At 45.8% G+C, this 25,985-nt stretch overlaps 4 protein-coding genes across 4 annotated transcripts; 3 read left to right on the top strand and 1 right to left on the bottom strand.

The window, feature by feature from the left end:
* The first annotated feature begins 6,992 nt into the window (after window positions 1-6,992).
* Window positions 6,993-8,328, top strand: LOC123987681 (cilia- and flagella-associated protein 251-like). The gene is made up of 2 exons (XM_046285153.1): window positions 6,993-7,343; window positions 8,308-8,328. The coding sequence occupies exons 1-2, from the start codon at window positions 6,993-6,995 to the stop codon at window positions 8,326-8,328; spliced, it is 372 nt and encodes a 123-aa protein (XP_046141109.1).
* A 2,536-nt stretch (window positions 8,329-10,864) lies between these two features.
* LOC123987680 lies at window positions 10,865-12,295 on the bottom strand. Its single transcript, XM_046285152.1, has 4 exons — window positions 12,204-12,295; window positions 11,866-12,062; window positions 10,944-11,740; window positions 10,865-10,894 (listed from the first exon to the last, which is right to left on the bottom strand). The coding sequence occupies exons 1-4, from the start codon at window positions 12,293-12,295 to the stop codon at window positions 10,865-10,867; spliced, it is 1,116 nt and encodes a 371-aa protein (XP_046141108.1).
* Window positions 12,296-13,831: 1,536 nt separating this feature from the next.
* Window positions 13,832-15,451, top strand: LOC123987679. The gene has a single exon (XM_046285151.1). The coding sequence runs from the start codon at window positions 13,832-13,834 to the stop codon at window positions 15,449-15,451; it is 1,620 nt and encodes a 539-aa protein (XP_046141107.1).
* Window positions 15,452-15,695: 244 nt separating this feature from the next.
* On the top strand, window positions 15,696-17,105 carry LOC123987678. The gene is made up of 3 exons (XM_046285150.1): window positions 15,696-15,706; window positions 15,772-15,982; window positions 16,068-17,105. Exons 1-3 carry the CDS (start codon window positions 15,696-15,698, stop codon window positions 17,103-17,105), a joined length of 1,260 nt encoding a protein of 419 aa, XP_046141106.1.
* Window positions 17,106-25,985: the final 8,880 nt, after the last annotated feature.

The raw sequence follows: 25,985 nt of genomic DNA, 5'->3' as shown, positions 1-25,985 counted from the left end.
CGCACATTCCTTATCGAGTTACGAGGAAAGGAACAGGTCGTTTCGGTGGAACGGTTGAATCCGGCATTTATAGAAATATTGGAAGAGTCAACGCAACCCTTAAGGACCTATTCGAGGGTGTCGTCTGCTCTCCCTAACGGGTCGAGAGACTCGGAATGGGGTAGTGTGGCGACCTCTGCTGATGGTCGACCGTCTCGCCGTAGCGTACACTTCCGATAAATTTACCGCGACATCTACTTCTGGGAAAAGCGTCGTTTTCCCGTTCCGGAGGGAAGTTTTTCCATTCTCGTGGGGACGTTTGAAGCGGTAGCTTTGTGTTTGAGAAATTTTGTATTCCGTGCGTGGGTGTTCTCATCAGAGAATTTGAATGCGTTGTTGAGTGTTCTAAGCTGTGTCAAGTGCATTAGGACCAGTTAAATATACATCGTAATTACAAATTTATAATAATTGACAATTAATAAAATTCTATATGAAAAACGGTAGTGATCTTGTTTTCCATCAATTGATAAAGTAGGAATCCTAATTCCTAAGGAATCACTTATTCCTACACAGTTACCGTCCGCAGAACCATCTATCGTACAGCCGCGCAATCCTAGGGATCCATACTTACCATCAAACCTATCATCAAAGATAAGTCTGGTATACCACACTATTCACGAAAAGGGGTAAAGGTAATTATACTGAAAGTAAAAGGTAACAAAACTTGAAGTCAGACCAAAGTCAAGAATAAATTTATTAATAAGTAAATCGATGCTACGATTATCATTATTATATAGATCATTTATGTTTGTAAATAAAATGAAATAAAATATATAATATAAATATGAATGTAAGTATGAACATAAGTATAAATACACACTATAAAAGAAAGTGAACCTGCCATAAAGCTAGGTTAATAACAATTATGGAATAAATCAACCCGTATAAAACCCGCAGATTGCGCGGATTGCAGGACATACTGCGCTAGTACATTATCGGAATTATTAAAATAAAGGAAAACAACCGCCAAGGAAAGAGAGGCCGAATAAATAAATAAACTAGAATAAAATAAAATAAATAACATAAGACACTTAACCAAATAAAATGAAAATGAAAATGAAAATGAAAATGAAAATCAAAAATCAAAATCAAAATCAAACAACGCATGTAATCAGGCAAATCTCATACAACCAATCAAGCAACACACAATTAAATAGTATTAACTAATACTAATTTACGGAATAAAATAAAACAAATCAAATCAAATCAAAATAAGATCAGATCAATTAACAGGGAAGGAATAGAATGTGAGCCCAGCATAATGCATGGCATAATGAATAAAATAATAAATAAATAAATAATATAGCAACGCGGTCAAGAAAATCGCCAAATTGAAACATTATACTGCCGTACCGTTTGCAGATGTTGCGTGTCCGTTCGCGGTAAATAGGGATTTCAAGGGAATTTAGGCGCAGGTAAGGTGATTCAATAAAACAAATAAACTATCTTTCACAGTTGATTACGTCTTTAATTTCCAGAATTTAATCAGACTGTTTCAAAAATATGGTGTTGATTTGCAGCGTGAGAACAACTTTGCTATTTGAGCGACAAAATCATTCTGCTCGTTCTGCGCTTGGCGGAGGAGATCTTCGCGCGTTGTCGGTCGATGCCCCTTCCTTTGTGGATCCTGGATCCTCCCTCAGGATCATCCCTCGTCCAATGGTGGAGGAGTCCACCCCGTCTCGCGTGGGCCCCTTCTCCTGGCTGTGGTCCACCCTCAGGCGCGTGAAAGTGGAGGCGCTCCGCCAAGACGCTAGAACGTTGCAGCGCACATGTGCTACGAGAAAGCGTGGGACCCAGAGAAAATAGGAAAAGACAAGACCTTGTACTTGCCAAAGGCAACTCTTGAGGAAATTTACGACCCTCTTAGAGTGCATGAAAAGACAGGATATCGAAAAAGACTTCGTTACTTTTAAGGACCGTTCGTGACTTGGTCGAAAACAACGAATTAGCTATGGTCTATCATAAATTAGTCTTTTAGGAATTTACTAAGTGAAACTATTTCATTCTCTAGATTTCCGGCCTTCTCTCAGCTCGATCACCCACGTCGAGGGGTTCACAATTTTGGCTTTGTTTATTTTATAATATGAGCGTACACGCAGATGGTTTAAACTCCGCTCTTAATTTATAGCCATCGATACAAAAGGTCCTCGAAGAACATTCGAGACATATCGATACAATAGTCTATCGATAAATATTCCTATGTCAATGTTGCCATACCACTCTAGGCATATTCACGTGATAACGTTTCACGTTACAGAAGTAATAAGCGAAATGACACAAATAGACTACGTAAACTATTAAACACGCGATAAAAGTGCACATAGCAACCAAAATAAAATAAAATAAAATAAAATAAATACGATGCCGCACCGTAAATGACGTGAAATAGCATGAAATATGGAATATGAATATCGGCTGTGTGAATATGAATAGATGGTGAAATAAAATAAAATAAAATAGAATAAAATAAAATAGTATAAAATAGGATAAATAAGTCAGAATAAAATAGAATAGATTGAAATGAAATAAAATGAAATGGGATAAAATAAAATAAAATAGAATAAAATGAAATGAGATGAAATGAAATGAAATAATATAAAATATAATAAGATAAATAAATTAAACAAACGAAATTATGATGGATGATAAACAGAATATAAGATATGAAATAAAATATAAACTAAAATACGAAATATGAAATACGAAATGAATAAATCAGACGACGAAACAGCAATATCGCAATGTAAACCACGTAAATTAATACACTATACCACTGATATTAAACCGGAGTTCCGTTGCGGTAACGGTCGAGAGAGGTCGGGTGTCGAGCCAAACGGAGCGAAAAAGGAGTGAAAAGGTGTAGATAAGTGGGGAAGTGAGTATAAGAGTAGCAGAAAGTGCAAGTGGATAGGGGGAGGAAAAGTGAGGGAGTAGAGCAAACGGAAAACAGCGAAAGCAAGAGGAAAACGGACAGCGAGGTGGGGCACGAATTGTGAGGTTAGGAGGTGAGAGAAGACGAAAGAGCGCGAAGGGAAAAGCTGGGGGAGACATCTAGGAGAAGGGGGGAATAGGGCAGAGTAGAAGAGGCCACGGCCGGTAAAGTAGAGATAGAAGGACGAGAGAACGGAGACATGGCGGAAAGGGCGGAAGAAGTAAAGGAAAGGAAAAAAGCAGGGGAAGGAAAAGAAGATACGGGAAGAGTAGATAAAGCGGGGAGGAGAGGAAGGCCGACGAACGTGGAGGCACTGAAAAAAGAAAAGAGCTTAAGTTCGGGAAACATGGAGAGTATAGAGGAAATATGGAAAAGGAAGAGGGAAACGGTAACGGAAGAGGAAGGAGGGAGGGAAGACGGGGGAGACCACAGCGCTCAGGCAATGGGGTGGATATTCAAGGAGAGCAAGCTGGTGGAGAAGTCCCCGGAAAAGAAAAGAGAGAAAACAGAAGAGGAAGGAGGAATCGGAGAACTGAAAAGGCTGATAAGAGAACTAGGAGAAGGACTAAGCCAGAAAATAGAGGCCAGCGCAAGGGCCCAGGAGAAGGAGATGAGAGAGGAGATGGAGAAGGAAATAGAGAAAGAAATAGGGAATAAAGAAAAGAGAGGACAACTGGAGAAGGCAGAAGAGAGAGATGGAGGAGAAGATGGAAATGCTAAAGAAAAACGCGGAGGAGATAGAAAGAGGAGAAGAAGAAAAGGACAAATGGAGAATAATAGAAGAGAAAATACAAAGATTGGAACAGGGAACAAGAGAGAAAGGAAAGACAGGGGAGGGGGAAGAAGTAATAAAGGAAAAGCTGAGGGACCTGGAGAGCAAGTGGGAAAGGAAGGAAAAGGAAGAAAAAAGGAAGAACATAATAATCAGAGGGATGAAAACGAAAAGAGAAGAGATGAAAGAGAAGACAGAGGAGATAATGAAAATAATGGGGGTACAAGACGCGGTAGAGGAGGTGAAAGCAGTAGGGCGGATAGAAGGGGGAAGAGAGGTGAATATGGTACAAGTAAAATTGAAGTCCATGGAATTCAAGAGAGAAGTGATGGCGAAGAAGAAAGCACTGAGGGGGAAGGAGGAAAGAATAGAGGAAGACCTGACATGGAAAGAAAGGAGGATTCAATGGAAGATAAGAAGGATAGCAAAAGAAGAAAGGGAAAAAGGAAGAGACGTATGGGTGGAATATGGGAGGATAAGAATAGAAGGGAAATGGTGGAGATGGGATGAAGAGAGAGAGACATTGAAGGACAGGGAAGGAAGATAATGGCTGGAAAATCAGGGGGAGACATGCTGTAGGGGGGAAGAGAAGTGATGGACAAAGAGGAGGGCCAGGAAGATAGAAGAGATAAGGAAGAAGAGAACGAGAGGGGGAGAACTGCGAAGGAGGGGGAGGAAAAAGAAATAGAGAAAGAAAAGAGGGAGAAGAAAAGGAAGAGGACAAGGGAAGGGAGGGGAAAGGAGAAAAGAGAGTGCGAGGAGGAAAAGGACGCATGGGGTGGTGGAGAAAAAGAAGAGTGGGAAATAGGATTTTGGAATTGTGCGGGGATTAGAAACAAGGATGAGGACTTCTGGAAGACGATAACACAATGGGACGTAATAGTCCTAATGGAGACATGGCTGGAGCGAAAAGGGTGGGAGAAGATAGAAGGACTACCAAAAGGTTATAGGTGGGAAGCCCAGCTGGCAGAAAGGAAAAATAAAAAAGGAAGGGCAATGGGAGGAATGCTAATGGGGGTGAGGGAGAGCCTGATGGGGAAGGAAGGGAGGATAATAAATGAAGAGGAGAAGGGTGAAATAGTGTCAGCGGAATTCAGGAGAGGAGAAGAAAAGTGGAGAATAATTGGGGTATACGTGAACACGGATATAGAGGAGAAAATGAAGGAGCTCAGGGCAAGAATGGAAGACATAGAAGATGAAAGAACAACGATAATAGGAGGGGATTTCAACGCGAGAACAGGGGAGGAAGGGGGGGAGGGAAGGAGGTAGGGGGAGAAGAAGAAGAGGGGGGAAGAAAATCAAAAGACAAAAAACGCAATGCAGAGCGGAGAGTTCTGTTGGAGGCACTGAGGGAGACAGGATGGAAGATAATAAACGGGAACATCAGGGGAGACGAAGAAGGTGAGTTCACGTTTACGGGAGCAAGGGGGAATACAGTGACAGATTACGTGATAGCGGAAGAGGAGGGGAAGGAGAGGATTAAAAGAATGGAGATAGGGGACAAGATTGACTCGGACCATCACCCAATGATTCTGAAAATGGAAGGTTGGAGGGTGGGGAAGGAAGAAGAAAAGGAAAGAAAGAAACCAGTGGCGAGAGGAAACTGGTCACAGCAAGGAAGAGAAAAGTTCAAAAAGGAAATCAACTGGAAGGAGAGAAGGAGGGGAAACCCAGAAGAGGACATGGAGTCAATGATGGAAGAGTTTAGAAAGGCCCTGGAAAGAGGAAGGGAGAATAACAAAACGAAGGTGAGGAAAGGGTGGTGGGACGAAGAGAGCTTGAGGAGGAAAAAAGAAGTGAGGAAGGCGCTAAGAGATTGGAGAAAAGGAAGGATAGGGGGGGACAAATACAGGGAGGCCAAAAGGGAGTACAATAGAATGTGCGAATCAAAGAAGGAAAAGGTAAAGAAGGTATTTGAAAAAGAAGTGGGGGAGGCAAAAACAGAAGGAGATGTGTGGAGAATAATAAATAGGGAGAGGAAAAGTAGAGGGAGGGCGAAAACGGGCATAAAAGAGGAGGAGTGGAGAAAACACTTCGTCAATCTGTTGGGCGGATCAGAGGAGAAAGTAGTGATGGGCGGAGAAAGGGACATAGAAGGAGACGAGGAAGCGGACATAAGTAAAGAGGAGATAAGGAAAGCGATAGCGAAGATGAAGGATGGGAAAGCGACAGGGGGGGATGGAATCCCTAATGAGGTGTGGAAATATGGAGGAGAAGAGGTGCTGGATTGGGCCTGGGAGTTATGTAACAGAATCTGGAGAGGAGAGGGGTGGCCGGAGGGTTGGAAGGAAGGGATAATAGCACCAATAAAGAAAAAAGGAGATGGGACAAGGGCAACGGATTACAGAGGGGTGACACTAATGCCCACGCTATACAAGATATACGCGACGGTGCTGACGGAAAGGCTAAGGGAGGAGGTGGAGGGAAAGGGAATACTACCGGTAAATCCGACAGGATTCAGGAGAGGGATGTGGACGACGGACAATATATACATACTAAATTATTTGGTGAACAAGCAGATAAAGAGGGTGAGGGGAAAAATGGTAGCCTTTTTCATAGATCTGAGGGCAGCATTTGACTCAGTAGATAGAGGAGTGCTGCTGGAAGCGATGAGAAAAAGAGGGGTAAGAGAAGGGTTAAGGAAAAGGGTAAAAGAAATACTGAGAGAGACGAGAAGCAGGGTGAGGACAGGGGACGGGATATCAGAACCATTCTGGACAGCGAGAGGAGTGAGACAGGTGTGCCCATTAAGTCCACTGCTGTATAACATACTGACAGCAGATATGGAAGAGAAGATGAGTAAGGGTGGAGGAGGAGGAATAAAGATGGGAGGGAGGAAAATATACACACTGGCTTACGCGGACGATGTGGTGGTACTGGCAGAAGAGGAAGATAATATGAGAGCGCTGTTAGAGAGATTAGAAAGGTACCTGGACGAGAAAAGACTGGAACTGAACCAGGACAAATAAAAAATAATGAGATTCAGGAAAGGAGCAGGAAGATGGAAAAGAACGAGCTGGTGGTGGAAGGGAAAGAAAATAGAAGAGGTAGACCAGTTTAAATATCTAGGATTTGTTTTCAGAAGGAATGGAGGAAGCGAACTACAGGTGAAGGATAGGATCAGGAAGGCGGGAGTGGTGATGAGACAGGTCTGGGAGATAGGAAAAAGAAGATTCGGCAAAGACTGGAAGAGAAGGATCTGGCTATGGGATAAACTAGTGTGGACGGAGATGGGATAAACTAGGTATGGGGATGGAGGGAGTGGAAGGAGATAGAGGGACTCCACGAGAGGTTCCTGAAATGGACGCTCGGAGTGGACTGGCACACGCCGGGGTATCTGGTAAGAGAGGAACTACAAAGGCGGAAAATGAGGACGAGAGCAGGAAAAAGAGCGAGGAAGAGGACTCCAGTATGGAAGAAAAGGAGGAGACTAAGAGAGTGAGAAGGGAAGAGGAGGAGGGTGGTAAAGGAAAACAAGAAGAGGAGGAGGCACAAAATAATAGTGCAACGATGGGAAAGAACGTGGGAGAAAAGATGAAGGAAAATGAGAAAGTTGTGAAGAGGGGAGAGAAGGAAAAAGGAGAGGAAGAAGGAGAGGTAAAGTCTAATAAGGAAAGGAGGGAAGAGCCCAAGGACGGAGAGGAGACAGAGGAGGAAGAGGGAGAAAGGAGAAGGTGGAGAGAAGAAAGAAAACAAGGGAAAGAAGAGGAGGAAAGTTGGACAGAGATCTGGGAAAGAAGAATGGAAAGGGAGAGGAAAGAAAGAAGAAGCAGGAGTTTAGTATGGAAAAACGTGGGAGGAGAGGTAAAAGAAGAAAGGGGTAGAAGGGTTAAAATAATGTTACAAATGGAACTAGGAAAGAAAGTGGAGATAAGAAAGTTGACGGAGCTATCAGGAGAAGGAGGGAGGAAAATTATATTGACTGAATTGGAGGAGGAAGAGGACTGTAGAAAGGTGCTGAGAAAGAAAAGCGCAATATGGGAACTATGGAGAGTAAGCGTGGAAGAGGATCTGTCGAGTGAGGAAAGGAGAATGAGATGGAAAATAAAAGAGAAAGCCAGAGAGGAAAGGGCTAAGGGAACGGAAGTAGAACACAGTAATAGGAAGTTATGGATAGAGGGCAAGGAGTGGGTGTGGGATGAAAAGAAAGGAAAATGGGTGCAAAAGTAGGAAGGAAGGCGCGAGAAGAAGAAAGAAGAGCGGAAGAGGGACGTGCAAGGAGGACGGAGGATAATCTCGCAGGGAGGTAGCAGAGGGGGAAGAAGAAAGAAGGAGCAAACAAAAGGAACGAAGACTGAAGAATAAAAGGCTAAGGGGGCAAACCAAAAACTAGAGATAAAATCAAGACAAGTAGTCACAAATGATAGATTCTTTAAGTTTAAGTTAATTTGCTTTATGTGGCATCACATTAAATATGTAGGCGTGCTTTATTATATGGTCTATTTTTATTTTAGTTTGCTCTATAAGTTGCTCTTCAGTTTTTGGGTTGTGCAATTACGGCGTTATTTAGTTGCTAGAGCTACAGTAGCTTAGTTTAGTTTATATAGTTTTTCTTTTACAGGCGTACGCGCAGGAATTATAGGAATCAGAGTTTATGGTATTTTATTTTATGATTTGATAATCGCCTTTTGTATCTTTTGTATCTTTTGTTAGTAGCAGTATGCAGTTTAGTTTATTTGAATAGATGTGTAAGTAAGAGTTATGGGAACTACAAAACTACTGTATATATATATATATATATATAGGTTTAAATAGGTTTAAATATAGGTTTAAGCAGATGAGTATTACAGTGTAACAACAATATGTACGGTTGGGGGAACGCTCCGATAAAAGCGCCAAGCAAATAGGGAAGAATACCATTTTTCAGGAATATTTTTATTAGAATGTTTATATTTGGTTTTTATTGTAATTTTTTGTTTGTGATTTTTAAATGCAAAAATGACAGAAAAAAATTATTAAAAATAATGATTTTTGAATCGACCAAAAACGCGGTAAAACCACGTACTCGCCGGTGACGTCATATGGCATATAACCCCGAATAAAGCGTATACGTTTACATAGCGAACTAACGAAACGATTAAAAATCTGCAACTATGAGTAAACAACAAACGTACCGTTGGTGCTTTGTACCATTGTGTTTAAATACACAACTCAAAAATCCAGAAAAACTTTTTATTCAAGTGCCGAGAAATGAAAAAGTGCGGAATTTGTGGTTCAAGGCAGCTCATCGAACAGATCAACCAACAAACTCAAACTACTACTGTTGTGAAGATCATTTTAACGTAAATATTAAGAAAATAATTATGATTATAAACTTAAGCTTAATAATAAATAATAATAAAAAAAATAGTTACAGGAAGACATGGAAAATTATACCCGCTACAGACTGATGGGGGGTTCAATTAGGATGAAGCAGGGTGTGGTGCCACATATTTTTGATTGCCATCCTGGTCGCAATACTGCCAAAAGTTCTAAACCTCGACCTGGCTTCGTAAAATTAAACAGAAAAAGAACAGTTGCAGAGATGTTGGCAGATGAGAATTGTCCTCCGAATTTTGATACCGATGCAGGACCATCTTCCAAACAACTGGAATATTTACCTGCACCTCAAGAAAGAACAGCAGAAACAGTTACTGCAGAAACAGTCACTGCAGTAATTAAAAATAAGGAACCTGAGCAGACTCTCATAAAAAAACATTTTAGGAGCAAGGCAATAACAGCTAAACCTTCTACGTCTACAGCAGGATGTTTAGCAAAACCAATTATGGTCGATAAACAATGTTCGCCAATAAATCTGCCTACCACATCTTCTAGTAGTGCATCTGCCACTATTACCTCCAAATCTAGTCTTAGTCATAGTGAGTATTACCCATCACCAGGAGAATTATCAGATTTAGCAGAGGAACAAGATTTGGAAATGAAGCAAGCTGCTCTTCGCTTAATTAATTATTTTATATCGACTGATCCCAAAAATTATATTGGTATCACGAAGCAATGGCTATGGATAATTGAAGATATACAGAGAGGCACTGAAATACCAAGTGACAATATTAAATTGACACTCATGAAAATTAAAAAGAATGATACCTTCAAAAGATTAGGAGACCAATTTGGATTGTCTGCAAGTGGTGCAAGTAAAATATTTAAAAGAAGTGTCCACAAAATTGCACATGTCCTAAAGGCATTAATTTATTATCCTGATAAGGAGAATTTGAAAAAAAACCTACCAATACCATTTAGGTTAAATTTTAGTGAAGTTGCTGGTATTATTGATTATTTTGAAATTCAAATTGAAAAACCACAGAATGCGTTACATCAAGCTCTGACCTGGTCAGAATACAAAAAATGCAATACCTTAAAGTATTTGATTTGTATATCAGCAGATGGACTGATAACATTTATTTCAACGGGATATGGAGGCAGAGTTAGTGATGTGGAGTTGTTTGATCAATGCAAAATAATGGATGTGTTGCCAGATAAATGCCAAATAATGACGGATAGAGGATTCAAACAAATTCAAACAATCCTACAAAGGAAACAAATTGAACTTGTTCGACCTCCGTCTGTCTCAACTCAGCAGAAATCTTCAAAAGAAGAAGTATTATTAACTAAACGCATTGCGAGTTTAAGAATTCACGTTGAAAGAGTGATCAGAAGAATTAGAGAATATGCACTGCTGGAACCACATGCCACTATTGATCATTATACAATACCATATATAGATTCAGTAGTAAAAATAGCATCTGCATTAATCAATTTGCAAAACCCAGTTATTGATACATGATATATGATAATGCTGATAACTTTATTTTATGTCTTAATAATGTAATTTATGTAAATATATTATTTTTTCCTTAAACAAAGATATCTTGTTACTTATATCTCCTAGTACCTGGAAATGAATGGTAATGGTAAAGTGAGGTAGAAAAGAAAATTATTTTCTTTGTAATGATACATTTTATTTTGTACAAAAATAATTTATACTTATTAAAAGTTGTGTAACTTTTATTTTAAAATAGAATTTTGCATTTTGGGATAAATATTTTCTTTCCAAAGACTTATTGCTTTATTTGCTAAATCTGATGTATAACTTCCATCAAAATCTACCCATAGTAAATTTACTTTTCTGCTTCTTTCAAATTCTGGATCTGCGACACAGAATAATCCTTTTTTTGTTTTTGTAGCAAACATTTGTACTTGAATTTGTGCTTTATATTTAGAGGTTATTTGGTTATTTGCTATATATTGGGAGAACGTTTTGTCTGAACCGGGGCATTTCACCTCAACCACAAAATCTTCTCCCATTGCATCTGGAGAGCCTCCTAGCATTGGGCATTGTGGTATCAATATAATACCACATTTCTTTAATTTTTTATTTATTAATTTCTCCACTTCTGAAATCACGGTCTTTTCTACATTTTTTCCTCGCCGCGTTAAGGCCGAGTCAAATTTCTTCGCTGCACCAAGAATTTTATTGGTGAAACTCCCATCTGCAGTTTTACAATGAGCTGCTTCATGCATAACAGATGCAGTAATTCTGCCATAGCGGAGCTCATACCACAACGAACTTTCGCTTTGCTGCCTTGTTTCTACTTCCGTTTTAGAAATCAATTGTGCTGTCATTTTTGACATAGCAAATTGTATGAAATCATTGGCAGCACTTCCTCCATTCTTAAGGAATGCTATTAGCAAATGATGTAATGATAGCGAATAACATTCTCGATCTAATACTTCGAAATTGTGTCTCGATAGCTGGCTATCTATCTGCTTTCCTTCAGTTTTCTTTAAAATATTTTGTAAGAATGTAGAGTTATCAGGTAGAACAGTGCTCGGAATTTCTTCCTTGCACAATTCTGTTGCTTCTACAAATTTCTTTGTTGTCCCAACTGTTCCCAATATTGGTTTATTCCAATAGCATTCCACTTCTGTTGGAGAACGCTGCTCACTTTTGCGGTGGAGCCACATCAAAAATGCTAATACATGTTTACATCCTCCTAAAAGAAGAAAGACAGTTATATATTATATACCATACAACATTTTTACAGATATTAATACAAACAATGTTAACGTGTCTGACAATACATAACTTACTGTTTTAAGAAGAAATATAGGATATTACCTTGCGATGCAGCACAATCTTCACAATTGACTTCTTCTATACTTTCATCTGCTTCATTTACCACCAAAGTCACTGCATATCTCTTACTTTTTACTCGGTGCTCTGGATATATTTTTCCTTTTATTGTGCAGATAGACGACTCTCTCCGTAAGCAAACGTAGCCTATTGCACTATCTCCGTAACTTTCCCGACTAGATCTATATTCACAATATTTTTGAGCGTATTAAAAGCTATTAAAATCATTGTTATTGACGTTACAATTATTTATTGATCAATATGTCTATTTTATTATTACTTACAATGATGCTTTCACTAATCATATCTCAGCTGCATTGTACCTATCATCGTTTTTAACAAATTCAGCCACCATAAACACATCGATGTTCGGTAAATTTGTTGAATCAGCTTTCACGAATCCCGGTTCAATCATCTTACTTTAATATATGAAACAAATAATAATAAATAACAAATAATAACTGGTTGTAGCGTGGTGTAGCGTTGTGTAGCGTGGTATAGCCAGGTATAGCGTGGTATAGCGGTACTTTATATGCCTTCTGACGTCACTGATGCATGAGCCAATCAGAGAGCGTTTTCACGTTACGTGAATTTTTTAAAAATTGTGCATCTTTATTATTTATTTTTAATTATTTAGCAGAATAAAAAAAATCATATTTTAACATAGACGACTCTAATATCATCTGTACTTTAGAAATAAATAAAAAAATTCTATACTTTGGAGATTGTCATCTTCTCTATTCGAAAGAGAAGCGTTAAATAAATAACTAACTAACTAACTGATATTAAACCACCGCAAATAGCAAATAAAGTAAAATACCAGCGGTAAATACGACAAACAATAAATAAATGGAACAATTAAACTATTAGACTATTTGATCACGATTAAATCACCTAACGATACATAAGTTGCGCAGATTTATTAAACGCATTATATCACTATACCGTTACAAATAATTAAAATAAATTAAAATAAATGAGACAGAATAAAATACCATAAAGAAAGATAGAATAATCAATCAATATATATATATATATAGCGCGAATTGCATAAACAATATGCCCGGCAAATGTATGAAATCAACAGTGTTAATCACAGTGAATTTATTAATAATGCAAATGATGATAAAAATGATAAAATATCGATACACTTCACACAAAACACTTAATACACTTAATAACCGGCGCAACCAACACAAAATGAAATAAAAACGCAAAAACGCAATAAAGGAATAAAAGTAATACGTCACCAAACCAAACCGTTGACCGAATTTTACATCGTCTGTCCTCTTCTATCCAAGGCCCTGGCCGCGCGTGCAACCGTCTGTCCTTCTTCAACTACGGCGGCCATCTTGAAAACCTGTCAGATCTTGCATGCGTTGTCTTCATTAATTAATCACGAAATGTCTCAAAAAACGCGGAATTTCACTACGGAACGTTCACAATTAATCAGAATTATCCATAAATAACGTCTAATGTTTATAATTATCAGCCTGTTGGCGAAATTCCCCAAGTCTACGCCGAACGGCGAAGTTGGCAACGAAAATACTTCGTTGGTGCGTCGTTACCGATAGCGGCAGCACCTCTCGGGCCCACTTTGTCCACGCGGTCCCCTCTCCACGCGAAACCGGCACGATCGACGCCATGATCGATTCTTGTTCTTCTTGTACGATCGTTCGACGTGAGAACACGTGTTTCGCGTACACGTCATCATTACAACACGCAACATCTTGGTCCTTCGAGCCGGATAAACACACCCGGCTTGTGTAACGGTTCGCGTAGTGACGCTTAACGGTTGTTTCACCGCCATTACGTGTAGTGACCGCGCTTCACGCGAACTCAGGGATTCGCTTTGTGTGCGCGGAACACGGTAAAGGTGAATTGTGCCGTTCAGGTGACGAGGGTGATTTTCAGTGCATTTTAAAAGTACTCAGTGACACTCTTTATTAAAATGCCTAAATCGCGCGATCCCTCCCCGGTTTCAAAACCGGAAGAGACGCCGGCGGCCATGACGGCGTCAGAGCTCGACGCAGACCACGCAACGGAAACGACCACGCAGCCATCGCAGGCCGCTCGTCCACGCTCGCCGACCACGCTTCAGGTTCCTGAAGAGACCTCGCAGACCACGCGCACACGCTCGCCCACGCGTCTCACAGCGGAGCTCCAGGTGCGCTCCCGTGTCCAGGAGGAACGGCTTGACACCCTCCTGGCCATGGTGGAGGACCTGCAGGTGACCCTCAACAAGGCCCCCGCAGACGTCGCGCCAGAAGAACCGGAGCTCATGAGGGACACGATTCTGGAGATTCATGTTGAATTCCAGCGCGAACACGCTGCCCTCTCGAAGGTTTGGCCGTCCACGCAGCTCGACCACGCCTATTTCAAGGAAAAGGTGGCTTCTAATGAAGCGCGCGTGGTACTTTCGGCTCGCAAGTTGCTGGCGCAGCTTGAGCGGAAAATAAAGCAGACCACGCAGCCCACGCAGACCACGACGGCCTCGACGAGCGACGCGCCCACGCAGTCCTCGGCAAGCCGATCACGCCTCCCCGAGATCGCGCTCCCGAAGTTCGAAGGGGACTATAGCAAATGGGCAGAATTCAAGGCCCATTTCGCTTCTGTTATCAGCGAACGCGCTGACCTCGCCGCACACGATAAGTTTTTATACTTAAAGGGAGCTGTTACTGGCCACGCGGCAAATTTGATTAGCCACCTTCCTACCACCGATGGCGCCCTGGAGCAGGCGTGGGAACTGCTCGACGGCCGCTATGACAATAAGCGGCTAAACGTGCAGTCGCACATGGACCGGCTTGCCAACCTCAAGCCGATGAAAATGCGCAAGGCGGCCTCGCTCCTGAAGATGGTGAATATCATCCAGGAGACGCAGCAGGCGCTACGGTCGTTCGGGTTGGAGGACGCCCATAATTGCTTCTTGCTCACCATCCTCGTCAGACTGCTCGACGCGGACACGCGCGAGCATTGGGAGTCCTCGCTGGCCACGACGAAGGACTACCCTACACTAGAACAGCTGACCACGTTTCTGCTTGCGCGCGCACGCACCCTAGAACAGCTGGAGCAGCTGAGCACTGCTCGTGCCGTACAGCCCACGCCGACCACGACATCCAGGACCACGCAGCCTTCGCAGCAACGTTCCGCTCCAGCACGAGTCGCAGCCCACGCAGGAACTACACGAACAGTTGCTCCCGCCCCCGCAGCACCCGCAGCCAACGCCAGGTCCACGCAGTCCGCACTCTACCCGTGCGCTTTCTGCCAGAAAGATCACTTTCTGTCAGCATGCCCACCATTCAGAGCACTGACCCCGCACGACCGCGCCAACGTGGTCAAGGCACACGCGCTTTGCGTGAACTGTCTTGGCCATCACAACCTGCGCAGCTGCCGAACACGACAACGGTGCAAGATCTGCGAGGAGATACATCACACTATGCTCCACGGTGCGGATATTAGCAAGGTGCTAGTGCCTGGTCTCCCACCAACGGCACCATCGCAGACCACGTCCACGCCGGCTCCAGCAGCCACCACGCAGACCACGCCAACCACTTCAACTACCACACATTGAAGTGACGGTGCAGTCGTCAACGCACCCGCAGCCATCGCAGCCCACGCACACAGAAATCGTTCAGCCCACGCAACCAGTACACGCAGACCACGGACCACGCTTTTAGCAACGGCACTCGCAAGAGTGCACACTGACCTCGCAGTGCAGCAAGTAAGAATACTCATTGATTCGGGCTCTGAAGTCTCGCTGATTTCAGAGTCATTAGTAACGCAGCTCAGTCTCAGAAGACAACGCTCCTCATTGGATGTCCACGGAGTTGGTGGAGCAAGGACCTCGCAGACGAATGGAGTGGTCAATATTACCCTCCATTCAAATTACAGACCACTCTCAGTCACCATTCAAGCACATGTGCTGACGAAGGTGACCACTTGCTTACCATCCGAACCACCAGCTCGTCCAACGCTGCCATCGCATCTGGAGAAATTGAATCTAGCAGATCCGCAATTTCTCGTCTCCAGACCGGTGGACATTATTCTCGGAGCCGAACGGGCAAGTCATCAAGCCAAACATCATCCGGAACGCTTCAACACCGTTGATCGCTCAACTTTCGATCTTCGGTTGGCTCGTAATCGGGCCCCTCGAGGGCATTCAGACCATTCGCAGGACCTCTCATCAGGTGACGGTCAGTAACACCGATTGCCAGTTGGATGAGTTACTCAGCCGCTTCTGGACGCAAGAAGAGCCACCGCAGGACACGGCACCCTTGCTCACACCAGAAGAGCAAGAGTGCGAAGATCACTTTCAGACCACGCATTCGCGAGACTCTTCAGGAAGGTACATCGTGCGATTGCCACTCAAACTCCATCCACGAGCACTTGGCAATTCATACCAGATGGCGCACCATTGTCTTCGGAGGACACACCGACGATTCAGCAAGGACGCTCAGTACAAACAGCTGTACACCAAGTTCATGCTCGAATATGAGCAGCTTGGCCACATGGTAAGACTGAACAATGACTCAATAATCAGTCCGTTTCAGTACTTTCTTCCGCACCATGGCGTTCTCAAGTTGGGCAGCACGACCACCGCCTTGCGAGTGGTGTTCAATGGCTCCAGCCCAACTTCTTCAGGACACGCATTAAATGATCTTCTCCACACCGGTCCGAACCTTATGCTGAACATCGCAGATCTGCTCATCTGGATACGCAGATTCAAACATCTGTTTGCAACCGACATCACGAAGATGTATCGCCAAATCAAGGTGCATCCGGAGGACTGGAGCTTGCAGCAGATACTCTGGCTGGATGAAACTCAACAGGAAACGCAGTACCAGCTGACCACGGTCACATACGGAACGAAAGCTGCACCGTACCTAGCCGTGAGAACGCTCTTGCAACTCGCTGACGACGAAGGGTGGAAATTCCCCCTTGCCGTCGAACCCATAAAAAATGGCAGGTACGTTGACGACATTTTTGGTGGCGCAGATACCGCAGACCATCTACAGGATGTTGCAAGTCAGCTGACGCAACTTTGCCAAGCGGGTGGATTTCCGTTGGCAAAATGGCACTCTACCAGCAAGTCGTTGCTTGAAGCCCTCGCAGATAATCAGAACAACGCATCAATTTCGTTTGACGACTGCGAAACCAAGATTCTCGGAATCAAATGGACACCGCATGAAGACGCATTCAATTTCGCAACCATATCAGCTACTTAACGCACGCAGTTCACGAAACGCCTCGTCCTCTCAGAAGTAGCACAACTATTTGATCCTCTCGGTTTTGTTGCACCTGTAGTTATTAGAGCCAAATTCTCATTCAAGAGCTCTGGTTACAGGAACTCGGCTGGGACGACCTGCTGCCTCTTTCAATTACAAATCGCTGGCTCAGCATCAGAGAAGATTTAACGCGCCTGGCCAGGCTATCCATTCCACGATGGTTCAACACATTGACTACGTCAACAGTTGAGCTACATGGTTTCTCAGATGCTTCTGTCCTCGCAATGGCAGCCGTCGTCTATCTCGTTGTCCACGCACCGTCCACGGGTACCCACACTTCTCTCATCTGCTCGAAAACGCGAGTGACACCACTCAAACGTCTGACCATCCCGAGGTTGGAACTCACAGCAGCGCTGCTACTCTCTAAACTGATGCGGCATGTTCACGCTACTTTGAACATGCCCGTTTCTCAGACATTTATGTGGACGGACTCAGAAGTTACGCTGGCTTGGATCAAGACGCACCCCTCCAAATGGAAGGATTACGTACGCAACAGGGTAATCCAAATCCAGGAGATCACGCAGAACTTTCACTGGAGGCATGTACCAGGATCTTCGAATCCGGCTGACTGCGCGTCAAGAGGCATGACGACAGATCAGCTACAGCAGCACTCGCTTTGGTGGACGGGACCACCGTGGCTCACGCAAACGCAGAACGCGTGGCCCAAGCAGACCAGTGTCGATGCAGACGAGTTGGGCGCCCCAGGAGCTCGTGCTGTCGTCGCACTCCACACGGCAAACGCAGTAAAAGAATATTCATGGGAGTTAATCTATAAATATTCTTCCTTTAACAGATTACGCAGAATCACCGCTCTCTGCCTCAAATTCGTGGACAAGCTGTTCAAACGACAAGATGCTTCGCCCACGCTTCTCATCACCGCAGCTGATATGGAAAGGGCCAGAATTTACTGGATTCAGGCCACGCAGTCTACGTTCTTCAAAGACGAACTCGCTGCACTCGCAAAGGGAACAATGCTTCCGTCTACGCATCCTTTCACGAGCCTCACGGCTTACCTCGACCATCAGGGAATCGCCAGGGTAGGCGGGCGCCTCCAACATTCAGAACTTTCGCACGAGGGCAAACACCCGGTAATTTTGCCTCGTGATTCGAGACTGTCAACGCTTCTCATCGACCACGCTCATCATCAGACCATGCACGGAGGTACGCAATCCACTCTTGCCTTTCTCAGACAACGCTACTGGATCATCGGTGGACGAGCTCCAGTAAAAACGCATATCCTGCGGTGTGTGAAGTGTGCTCGGCAGAGGGGGATCCGTGCCCATCAACTGATGGGCCAACTACCTCTTTGTCGAGTCACTCCATCACGCCCGTTCACCCACACAGGGGTGGACTACGCAGGACCGCTCACGCTGAAAACTTGGAAGGGAAGAGGAGCCAAGACGCAGAAAGGGTGGATTTGCGTATTTGTGTGCTTCGCAACATCCGCCGTGCACTTGGAAGTTGGTTCTGACTACTCGACAGACGCCTTCATCGCAGCATATCGCAGATTTACCTCAAGACGAGGCATCGCAGCTGCTCTCTATTCAGACTGCGGCACCAACTTCCAAGGAGCAGACACGCAATTAAAGAAGCAGTTCACGCAGAGCACGCAGGAAAATCAGGACATCGCAGCACTGCTCGCTGAGGACGGAACTCAGTGGCATTTCAACCCTCCTGCCGCCCCTCACATGGGTGGAAAGTGGGAAGCGGTTGTGAAATCTCTCAAGTTTCACCTCAAGAGGACGATTGGGGACGCTCTACTGACGTACGAGGAATCAGTAACATTGCTCACGCAGATAGAAGCGATCCTCAACTCGCGGCCACTGGAACCACTCAGCGACGATCCAGACGACATCGCAGCCCTCTCACCAGGACATTTCCTGATTGGAACGCAGATCAACGCAGTGCCAGAGCCCACGCTTCTAGAAGTTGCAGTCAATCGCTTGTCAAGATGGCAATTTCTACAACAGCGCCTCCAACAATTTTGGAGACTCTGGTCCACGCAGTACCTTCAACGACTCCAGGCAATCTCGAAGTGGCACCATCCATCAAATGAGATCAAGGTAGGCACTCTTGTTCTTATCACTGATGAACGCTTGCCCCCAGGGAAATGGCCCATGGCACGGGTTCTCAAACTCCTACCAGGCAAGGACGGATTGAGCAGAGTCGCCGAACTCAAGACGGCCACCACGACGCTCACGCGGCCCATCGCCAAGCTGGCCATTCTTCATCAGCCCTCGCAGAACAGCTCGGACACGCAGACCACATCATCGACCAGTCGCTGATGGCCGGGGGGAAATGTTGGCGAAATTCCCCAAGTCTACGCCGAACGGCGAAGTTGGCAACGAAAATACTTCGTTGGTGCGTCGTTACCGATAGCGGCAGCACCTCTCGGGCCCACTTTGTCCACGCGGTCCCCTCTCCACGCGGAACCGGCACGATCGACGCCATGATCGATTCTTGTTCTTCTTGTACGACCGTTCGACGTGAGAACACGTGTTTCGCAGTCCTCGCCGATCATTACAAGTACATAGTTTTGCTGCCCACGCGACGCGTATTACTTCAGCCCACGCTTTACTCGTGATATTGTTACATCCAAAACGATATTCAGTCCACGCGTGTGTTTTATTGTAATAAGCTTAGTTTAAATAGTGTATAGTTTCGGACCACGCTTTACTCTTGTATATACTTTTCTTTTTTGTTAAATATATTTATTGTTACCGTTACTCAGGTGTTTGTGTTTTCTGACCGCGCTGACCACGTTAAACACGCAACACAGCCCGAACACCGGAAACACGAAGTCGAAATGCCCCATAACACGCACACCACGTTTTCAATGTTTAATAATAAATTAATACACTATTTAATCAAAAACGACACAATAGCACTTCCAAACACACAATAAACACGATTTTACCAAAAAACGCGAGTAACTAAGCCGCTATCCACCGCGTTGCAAATCTAACCACGGAGCGACCACGAAACACGTCCGCTCTCCTCGACGCATCGAGCGGGAATCCACCTTTTTTTGTTTTTCTTTTTTTTTCGTGGGGAAATCTTACATTAGACCGCCCCTGGGGGGGGAGGGACAGCGGGGGAGTGTCAGATTCCTACTGACTAAAACCCCACGGCGACCTCCTCTGGCGTATGGCAGAGGCTCCGGGACCTGATTACTATAACTCCGGAGCCTCCCACGCCGTGCACTGAAGGCGCCCCTCACCGGGGGAGTGCTGATTCCCCCAGCCGGCACCCGGTGCCGGCTCCATCGCGGGGGAACTGCGTGCAATGGCGGCCGGGCTCCCCAGCCCGTACCGCCTGCAGTCCCCGCGCCTCGATCTCCTCACAGGCTACGGGAGGAGCAACACCCCGCCCGCCCGCGAGGAAGATCGGGCGCAGCACTTCGCTCCGCCGGCTTCCGGTGCCGGCTACACCCCGGGTCCGCGTGCAATGGCTCCCGAACAGGGCGCCTGCGGCCCGCCGAGTCGTCCCCCTGTGGGCTCCGCTGCACCCCCCCTGGGGGGGCCAGCGCCACTCCCAACGTGAGAGGGAAACTCCACTTTCCGCCCGGAGTCACCGGGCCCCCCAGAGGCGGACGGAACGGGGCCCCCGATTGAAAACGGGTTCCCCACCCGCACGCCCCCGAGTCCGACCGGGGTGAGGGCTCATTTCGTCCGGGGAGGGAGGGTACACCGCGACCCCTCCCGCCCCCACATGAAACATCCCCGTAAAAATCTCTCCCAGGAGACGGGAGGGCCCGCATGCCCTCCCGCTACGCAACCCCGTGCCGCATCCGTCGCGCCGGGGGGGCAAACAGCGAAAGCCGTCATCGCCCCCCCCCCCCCCGCACCCCTTACGGCGGCGGATCCCAGCATCGTCGTCGCGGCCCACGTCCGCGATCTCTCCGAGCGGGATCGTACCTTTCACGATCCCGCTCGGACCTCTCCTTGAGGGCCATGACCTCGCAGAAGGAGGTCACGGCCCTCCATTCTGTCTCGCCGGCAAGCATCTGTCTCACGACGCCTGCCGGCGAGAGGTCCTCCCCTATTTCCGCTGTCAGGGCGTGGCGGGCCACCGCAAACACCGGGCACTCCGCCAGCGTGTGTTGTGCGGTGTCCTGCGCCGCCCCGCAGAGCCAACAGTGGGGGGTCCATTCCCTGTTCCTCCGGCACAGGAACTCCCCGAACACCCCGTGTCCGGAGAGCACCTGCATGACCCGGAACGACAGGCCGCCATGGCCGCGGTCCCGCCACTCCGATAACACCGGCAGGACCGCCCCGAAGGCGCGCGCGGCCTCCAGCGGCAGCCCCCTCTGCTAGGGATCTCTGCCACCTTTCCGCCGCGACCACCCGGGCCTGTCTCCGATGTTTCTCGACCGTCGGCCCCAGCCGGTCCTCCCCGGCCTGGCGGAGGGCTCGCGAATACCAGTATGTACTGAATTCGACCTCCGCCTGGTACCGGAGTGGGATGAGACCCGCCAGGAATATCGCCCCCTCGTAGGAGATCGTGCAGTAGCCCCGCACGATCCTGATGGCTAGCCGGCGCTCCACCCGCCGCAGCAGAGTGCAGCTCTGCCTGTTGACCGCCAGATCGCCGGCCCATATCGGAGCCCCGTATAGGGCTATGGACCGGATGATTCCCACGTATAGGCGGCGAACCCTCACTCCCGGCCCCCCGAGGTTGGGCAAAAGGCGGCCAAGTTTGGTCGCCACGCATTCCAATCGGGTAGCCAGGCGGTCGAAGTGAACATCGAACCGCCAGTGGCTGTCGAGATACAGGCCGAGGTACCGAAGACTCCGGCCGATCACGATCCGGCACCCGTCGACCTCGAGCCAGAGCTGGGCCGGAGGGGCTACCCCACGCCGAGGATCGAAGAACCACATGGCCTCGTTCATGTGGGGAGTCAGCGCCAGACCCAGCCCCCGGATCACTCCTCGCACGATGGCGACCCCCACCTCGGCACGGCGGCAGGTCCTCAACCAGTCCCACCCGGTGGCCAGCAGGAAGTAATCATCTGCGAATACCGTGGCCCACACCCCGGGTTCACCCGCAGCGCCTCGTCGTACCCCAGGTTCCATAAGAGGGGGCCCAGTTTGGACCCCTGGGGCACTCCGCGGTCGACCTCCCTCCAGTGCTGCGTACCGCCCCGGCCCGTGTAGTGTATCCACCTGCCATCCAGGAAGGCCCCGATGATCCTCTGCAGATACGGGGGGACGTTGTGGTGAACCAGCGCCCCCCGTATCGTCCCATGGGGCAGGGTGTTGAACGTGTTTGTAACGTCCATAGAGACGCCCAGCGCCACCCCACCCCGGGACGTGGCCGACTCGGCGAGGGTGCGCACCCGCTGAATAGCGTTTATGGTGCTGCGACCCTCGCGAAACCCGAACTGGGTGTCGGCCAGATCGGGGCCAACACTCGACAGGTGGTGGACGAGGCGTTTGGCGATGACACGCTTGAAGAGTTTTCCCACCTCGTCCAACAGCACAATGGGCCGGTACGCAGAGGGAGAGTCTACGGGCCGTCCGTCCTTTCGGAGGAGGACCAGCCGCCCCTCCTTCCATATCGAGGGGAACACCCCCTGCACCAACGCGGCGCTGAAGAGGCGGCACAGCTTCGGACCTAGGGCGCCGGACGCGATAACTCAGGCGCGGCCGGAGATGCCGTCCGGGCCCGGGGCGGTGTTCTTGGCCCCGAGCCTTCAGTGGAAATCCACCTAACCTAACCCTTTTTTTTTTTTTTTTTTTTTTTTTTGACAGAAGAGGCAACCCAGAAGGGGCAACATGGCAGCACCCTAAAGGGTGAGCACAAAAGATGAGGTCACAGCCCAGAAGGGGCGACCTAGCGGCGCCCAGAAGGGGCATCCGCAGCCTGATACACTACCCACTAAAAACCTCTCCCAACGTAGGCCGCCAGAACCGTTTCATCCTTAGAGGATATCCAACATGAACCAACAATAGCCGCAACTGCGCTTCAGCTTCCTAGCTTTCAAATACGCTTTCGTCTACCCTCAATCTGACATGCGGTAGGCGACCATGATTGGTTGAGGATCCACGCCGTTACACCTCCGATCAAGCGGTAGGATGTTTCAACCTGCACCGCGTAAGCACAGGATTTTTCTTCGGCCACGACCAGGAACCGGAGGATTCCCACTCGACGGGTGGTCGCGCCATGTGTTCACCTGCCAAGACAGGGCTTCCTCTTCGGTCACGATCAGGACCCGGGACTTCGCATCTCCCGGTTGATCGCCCCAATCTTCATCCACCATGGTAGGTTGAGAATGATGATGTGGCTTATCCTTGCAGTCATCACGCCCACCTGTCCTTCCACGAGGACAGGCCATTTTTCTTCAGCACGGCCAGGTACCAGGCAAGTCCTTACCCGGTTGACCGTGCTACGTCTTCTTAGGCTGCAACCCTCGATGACTTGTTCCACCCACACACAAAGCCCCTAACAACGCCCCTAACCAGCATCTCAGGCTACACATCAGCTACCATACATCAAATAAAGCAATATAATCGACAGAAAGAGTGCAACTTTGACAGAATGCAAGGAATATCATACAGAAACCAAATCGAGCAAAATATAGTTTACAAAAACTATCAGACTATCAATTATCATAACACCCTACATTATTATACCGCCATCCCAGTATTAGAATATTAATATATTTGAATATTAGAATAATTTAAATCTCTACATTTCTGACAAGTAGCACGCCGCACTGCAGGATGTAAATGTCGCTAGATCCTACAAAAACAACATCGTCATGACCCTATGAGCTTATTCCTGAAAGAACTTAATACTGAAACTAAAAAATAATAATAAAGATAAAAGATTACCAACAACCCAAACAGTACAGTAAAATGACGGGCGATACTGTACGAATGTAAAAACGTTATGTAATAATGAACGATTACCGCCAAACAATCAGAATAAATTCAACTTAGATTATGGAACTGCAAAAAGTTAAATTAACTCCCTGCATTCCAGTCAAACCTACCCGCTCCCAAGTCCCGTAAAGACTAATTGAGATCCAATAACGCCATGTGGGTGGTTAATAATTAATAATACTTAGATGAAGTTAAACTGAACAATGCCGTGGGCGGAAGAGTAATAAAACAAGCAAATGTAGCAGAGAGAGAAGATAAGTTAGTTAGGGAAGTATAATAGTAAACATTACAGCAACAATCAAACACCAAGTTCATTCAGCCACACAAGACTGCGTTGAACTCTGCTGCATTGAATAATTAAATAAAGACACGAAGTAAACCAACATCGGGCAAAAGTGCCAAAGGAAAGCAGAGTAGAAAAAGAAAAAGCACAAGAAAACAGAGTATTCCGTTAGAATAATTAACAATACTAAGTTGAAGTTAAAGTAAACAATCAAACATCCAAGTTAAATCAGCCACACAAGACTGCGTCGAACTCTGTTACATTGACTAATAATTAAATTATTAATTAAATAAAGACAATTAGTAAACCAAAATTGGGCAAGTGCCGAAAGGAAAACACATCATGCAAAGTAAAGCGCGCAGGATTGTTCGACAATAAGCTGCAAAGCTATGTTTAGTTGGTAACCAACCACAGCCCCAAAGATACTACCAGCAGCAACTATTCCATTTACCACATAATAATACTCGGCCGCTCACTCCGCAACGGTTACCCACAAACATACTATCTGCCGCGTAGTATTCCCTACCACGCGCCAGTTACTCGTTACCCAGTTACCGACTGCAGAACTGTCCACCGTGCAGCCGCGCAATCCTAGAAAACCATACTTACCATCAGACCTACCATCAAAGATAAGTCTGGTGTACAATACTATGAACGAACATAGTTAGACTAAAATAAAAATAAAAGGGATAACAGATAAACTCCCAGACGAGCCAAAATCAAAAATTAATTTATTAATAATTAAAGAAATAAGTTAATACTACGATTGTAAATATATTACATATATAAAACATCATCTAAGTTGTAGTACAAAATAGAATAAAATATGATTATAAATTAAATTTAAACGTGTAAAGTAGCCTAACAAAAGTAAATCAATAACATAATAAGGAAAAAATAAAAAATAAACTTAAAAATCAACCCGAATAAGTCCCGCAGATTGCGCAGATTGCAGGACGCACCGCGTTACTGCATTATCGCGTCGCAAAGAAACAAATTACACCAAAAACAGCGAAAATAAAGAAAAACAATCACGAAGGAGTAGGAGGCTGAATAACTAAATAAAATAAGACTCTTATGCCGACAGACGCAGGGCGTTATAAAAAATTACAAGTTTCCAAACTCTCATTAATGGAAAAGAAGGAAAGTAACTAACAATTCAAGAACACAGTAATGAGTGAATAATGAATGAATTAGTCAATGAATGAATGAAGGAAGGAACAGCAGAATACCAGCAAGTACGAGTAAGTAAGTGAAGTAGAAACCATAGAAAAGTCAAATTCAGAGATGAGATAACGGCTGGCACTTATTTAGAGAAACATAACCCCAATATGTCAAAGCCACAGAGTGTCAAAACCAGCATGCAAGGTCAAGTTAAAGAAAAAGATTATTAATTAAAGAGCTGAATTGCAACTAAAAGGAAGAAAAGAAAAGAAGAAGAAAGGAAAGGAAACAAGGTAAGATAATTGCAATATGCTACAGAATAACCGGAATAACCCATCCTGATGACATGAATATTAAATTTACAGAACCAGCACACCGTTAAGAAAGAGCTATACTATTACAAGAGAGACGTCAAGAATAAATTGAATTAAAGAATATCAAAGAATATCAAGATGCCTAAAAAATATCAGAGATGTACAGGTAACA

The sequence above is a fragment of the Osmia bicornis genome, chromosome 3 (genome assembly GCF_907164935.1).
Source record: "Osmia bicornis bicornis chromosome 3, iOsmBic2.1, whole genome shotgun sequence".
NCBI lineage: Eukaryota > Metazoa > Arthropoda > Insecta > Hymenoptera > Megachilidae > Osmia > Osmia bicornis.
Note: the sequence above shows the minus strand (reverse complement) of the source record. Positions and strands in the feature narration are given on the sequence as shown.

Coding starts and splice junctions, on each gene's coding strand:
- LOC123987678 (XM_046285150.1), top strand. Junction 15,983..16,067: donor ATCCGGAACGCTTCAACACC/GTTGATCGCTCA, acceptor ACCTCTCATCAG/GTGACGGTCAGTAACACCGA.
- LOC123987679 (XM_046285151.1), top strand. CDS start 13,832: ATGCCTAAATCGCGCGATCCCTCCCCGGTTTCAAAACCGGAAGAGACG.
- LOC123987680 (XM_046285152.1), bottom strand. CDS start 12,295: ATGATTGAACCGGGATTCGTGAAAGCTGATTCAACAAATTTACCGAAC. Junction 12,063..12,203: donor TTTGTTAAAAACGATGATAG/GTACAATGCAGC, acceptor TTGTGAATATAG/ATCTAGTCGGGAAAGTTACG. Junction 10,895..10,943: donor AATATAAAGCACAAATTCAA/GTACAAATGTTT, acceptor TCTGTGTCGCAG/ATCCAGAATTTGAAAGAAGC.
- LOC123987681 (XM_046285153.1), top strand. CDS start 6,993: ATGGGGATGGAGGGAGTGGAAGGAGATAGAGGGACTCCACGAGAGGTT. Junction 7,344..8,307: donor AAGGAGAGGAAGAAGGAGAG/GTAAAGTCTAAT, acceptor TTTCTTTTACAG/GCGTACGCGCAGGAATTATA.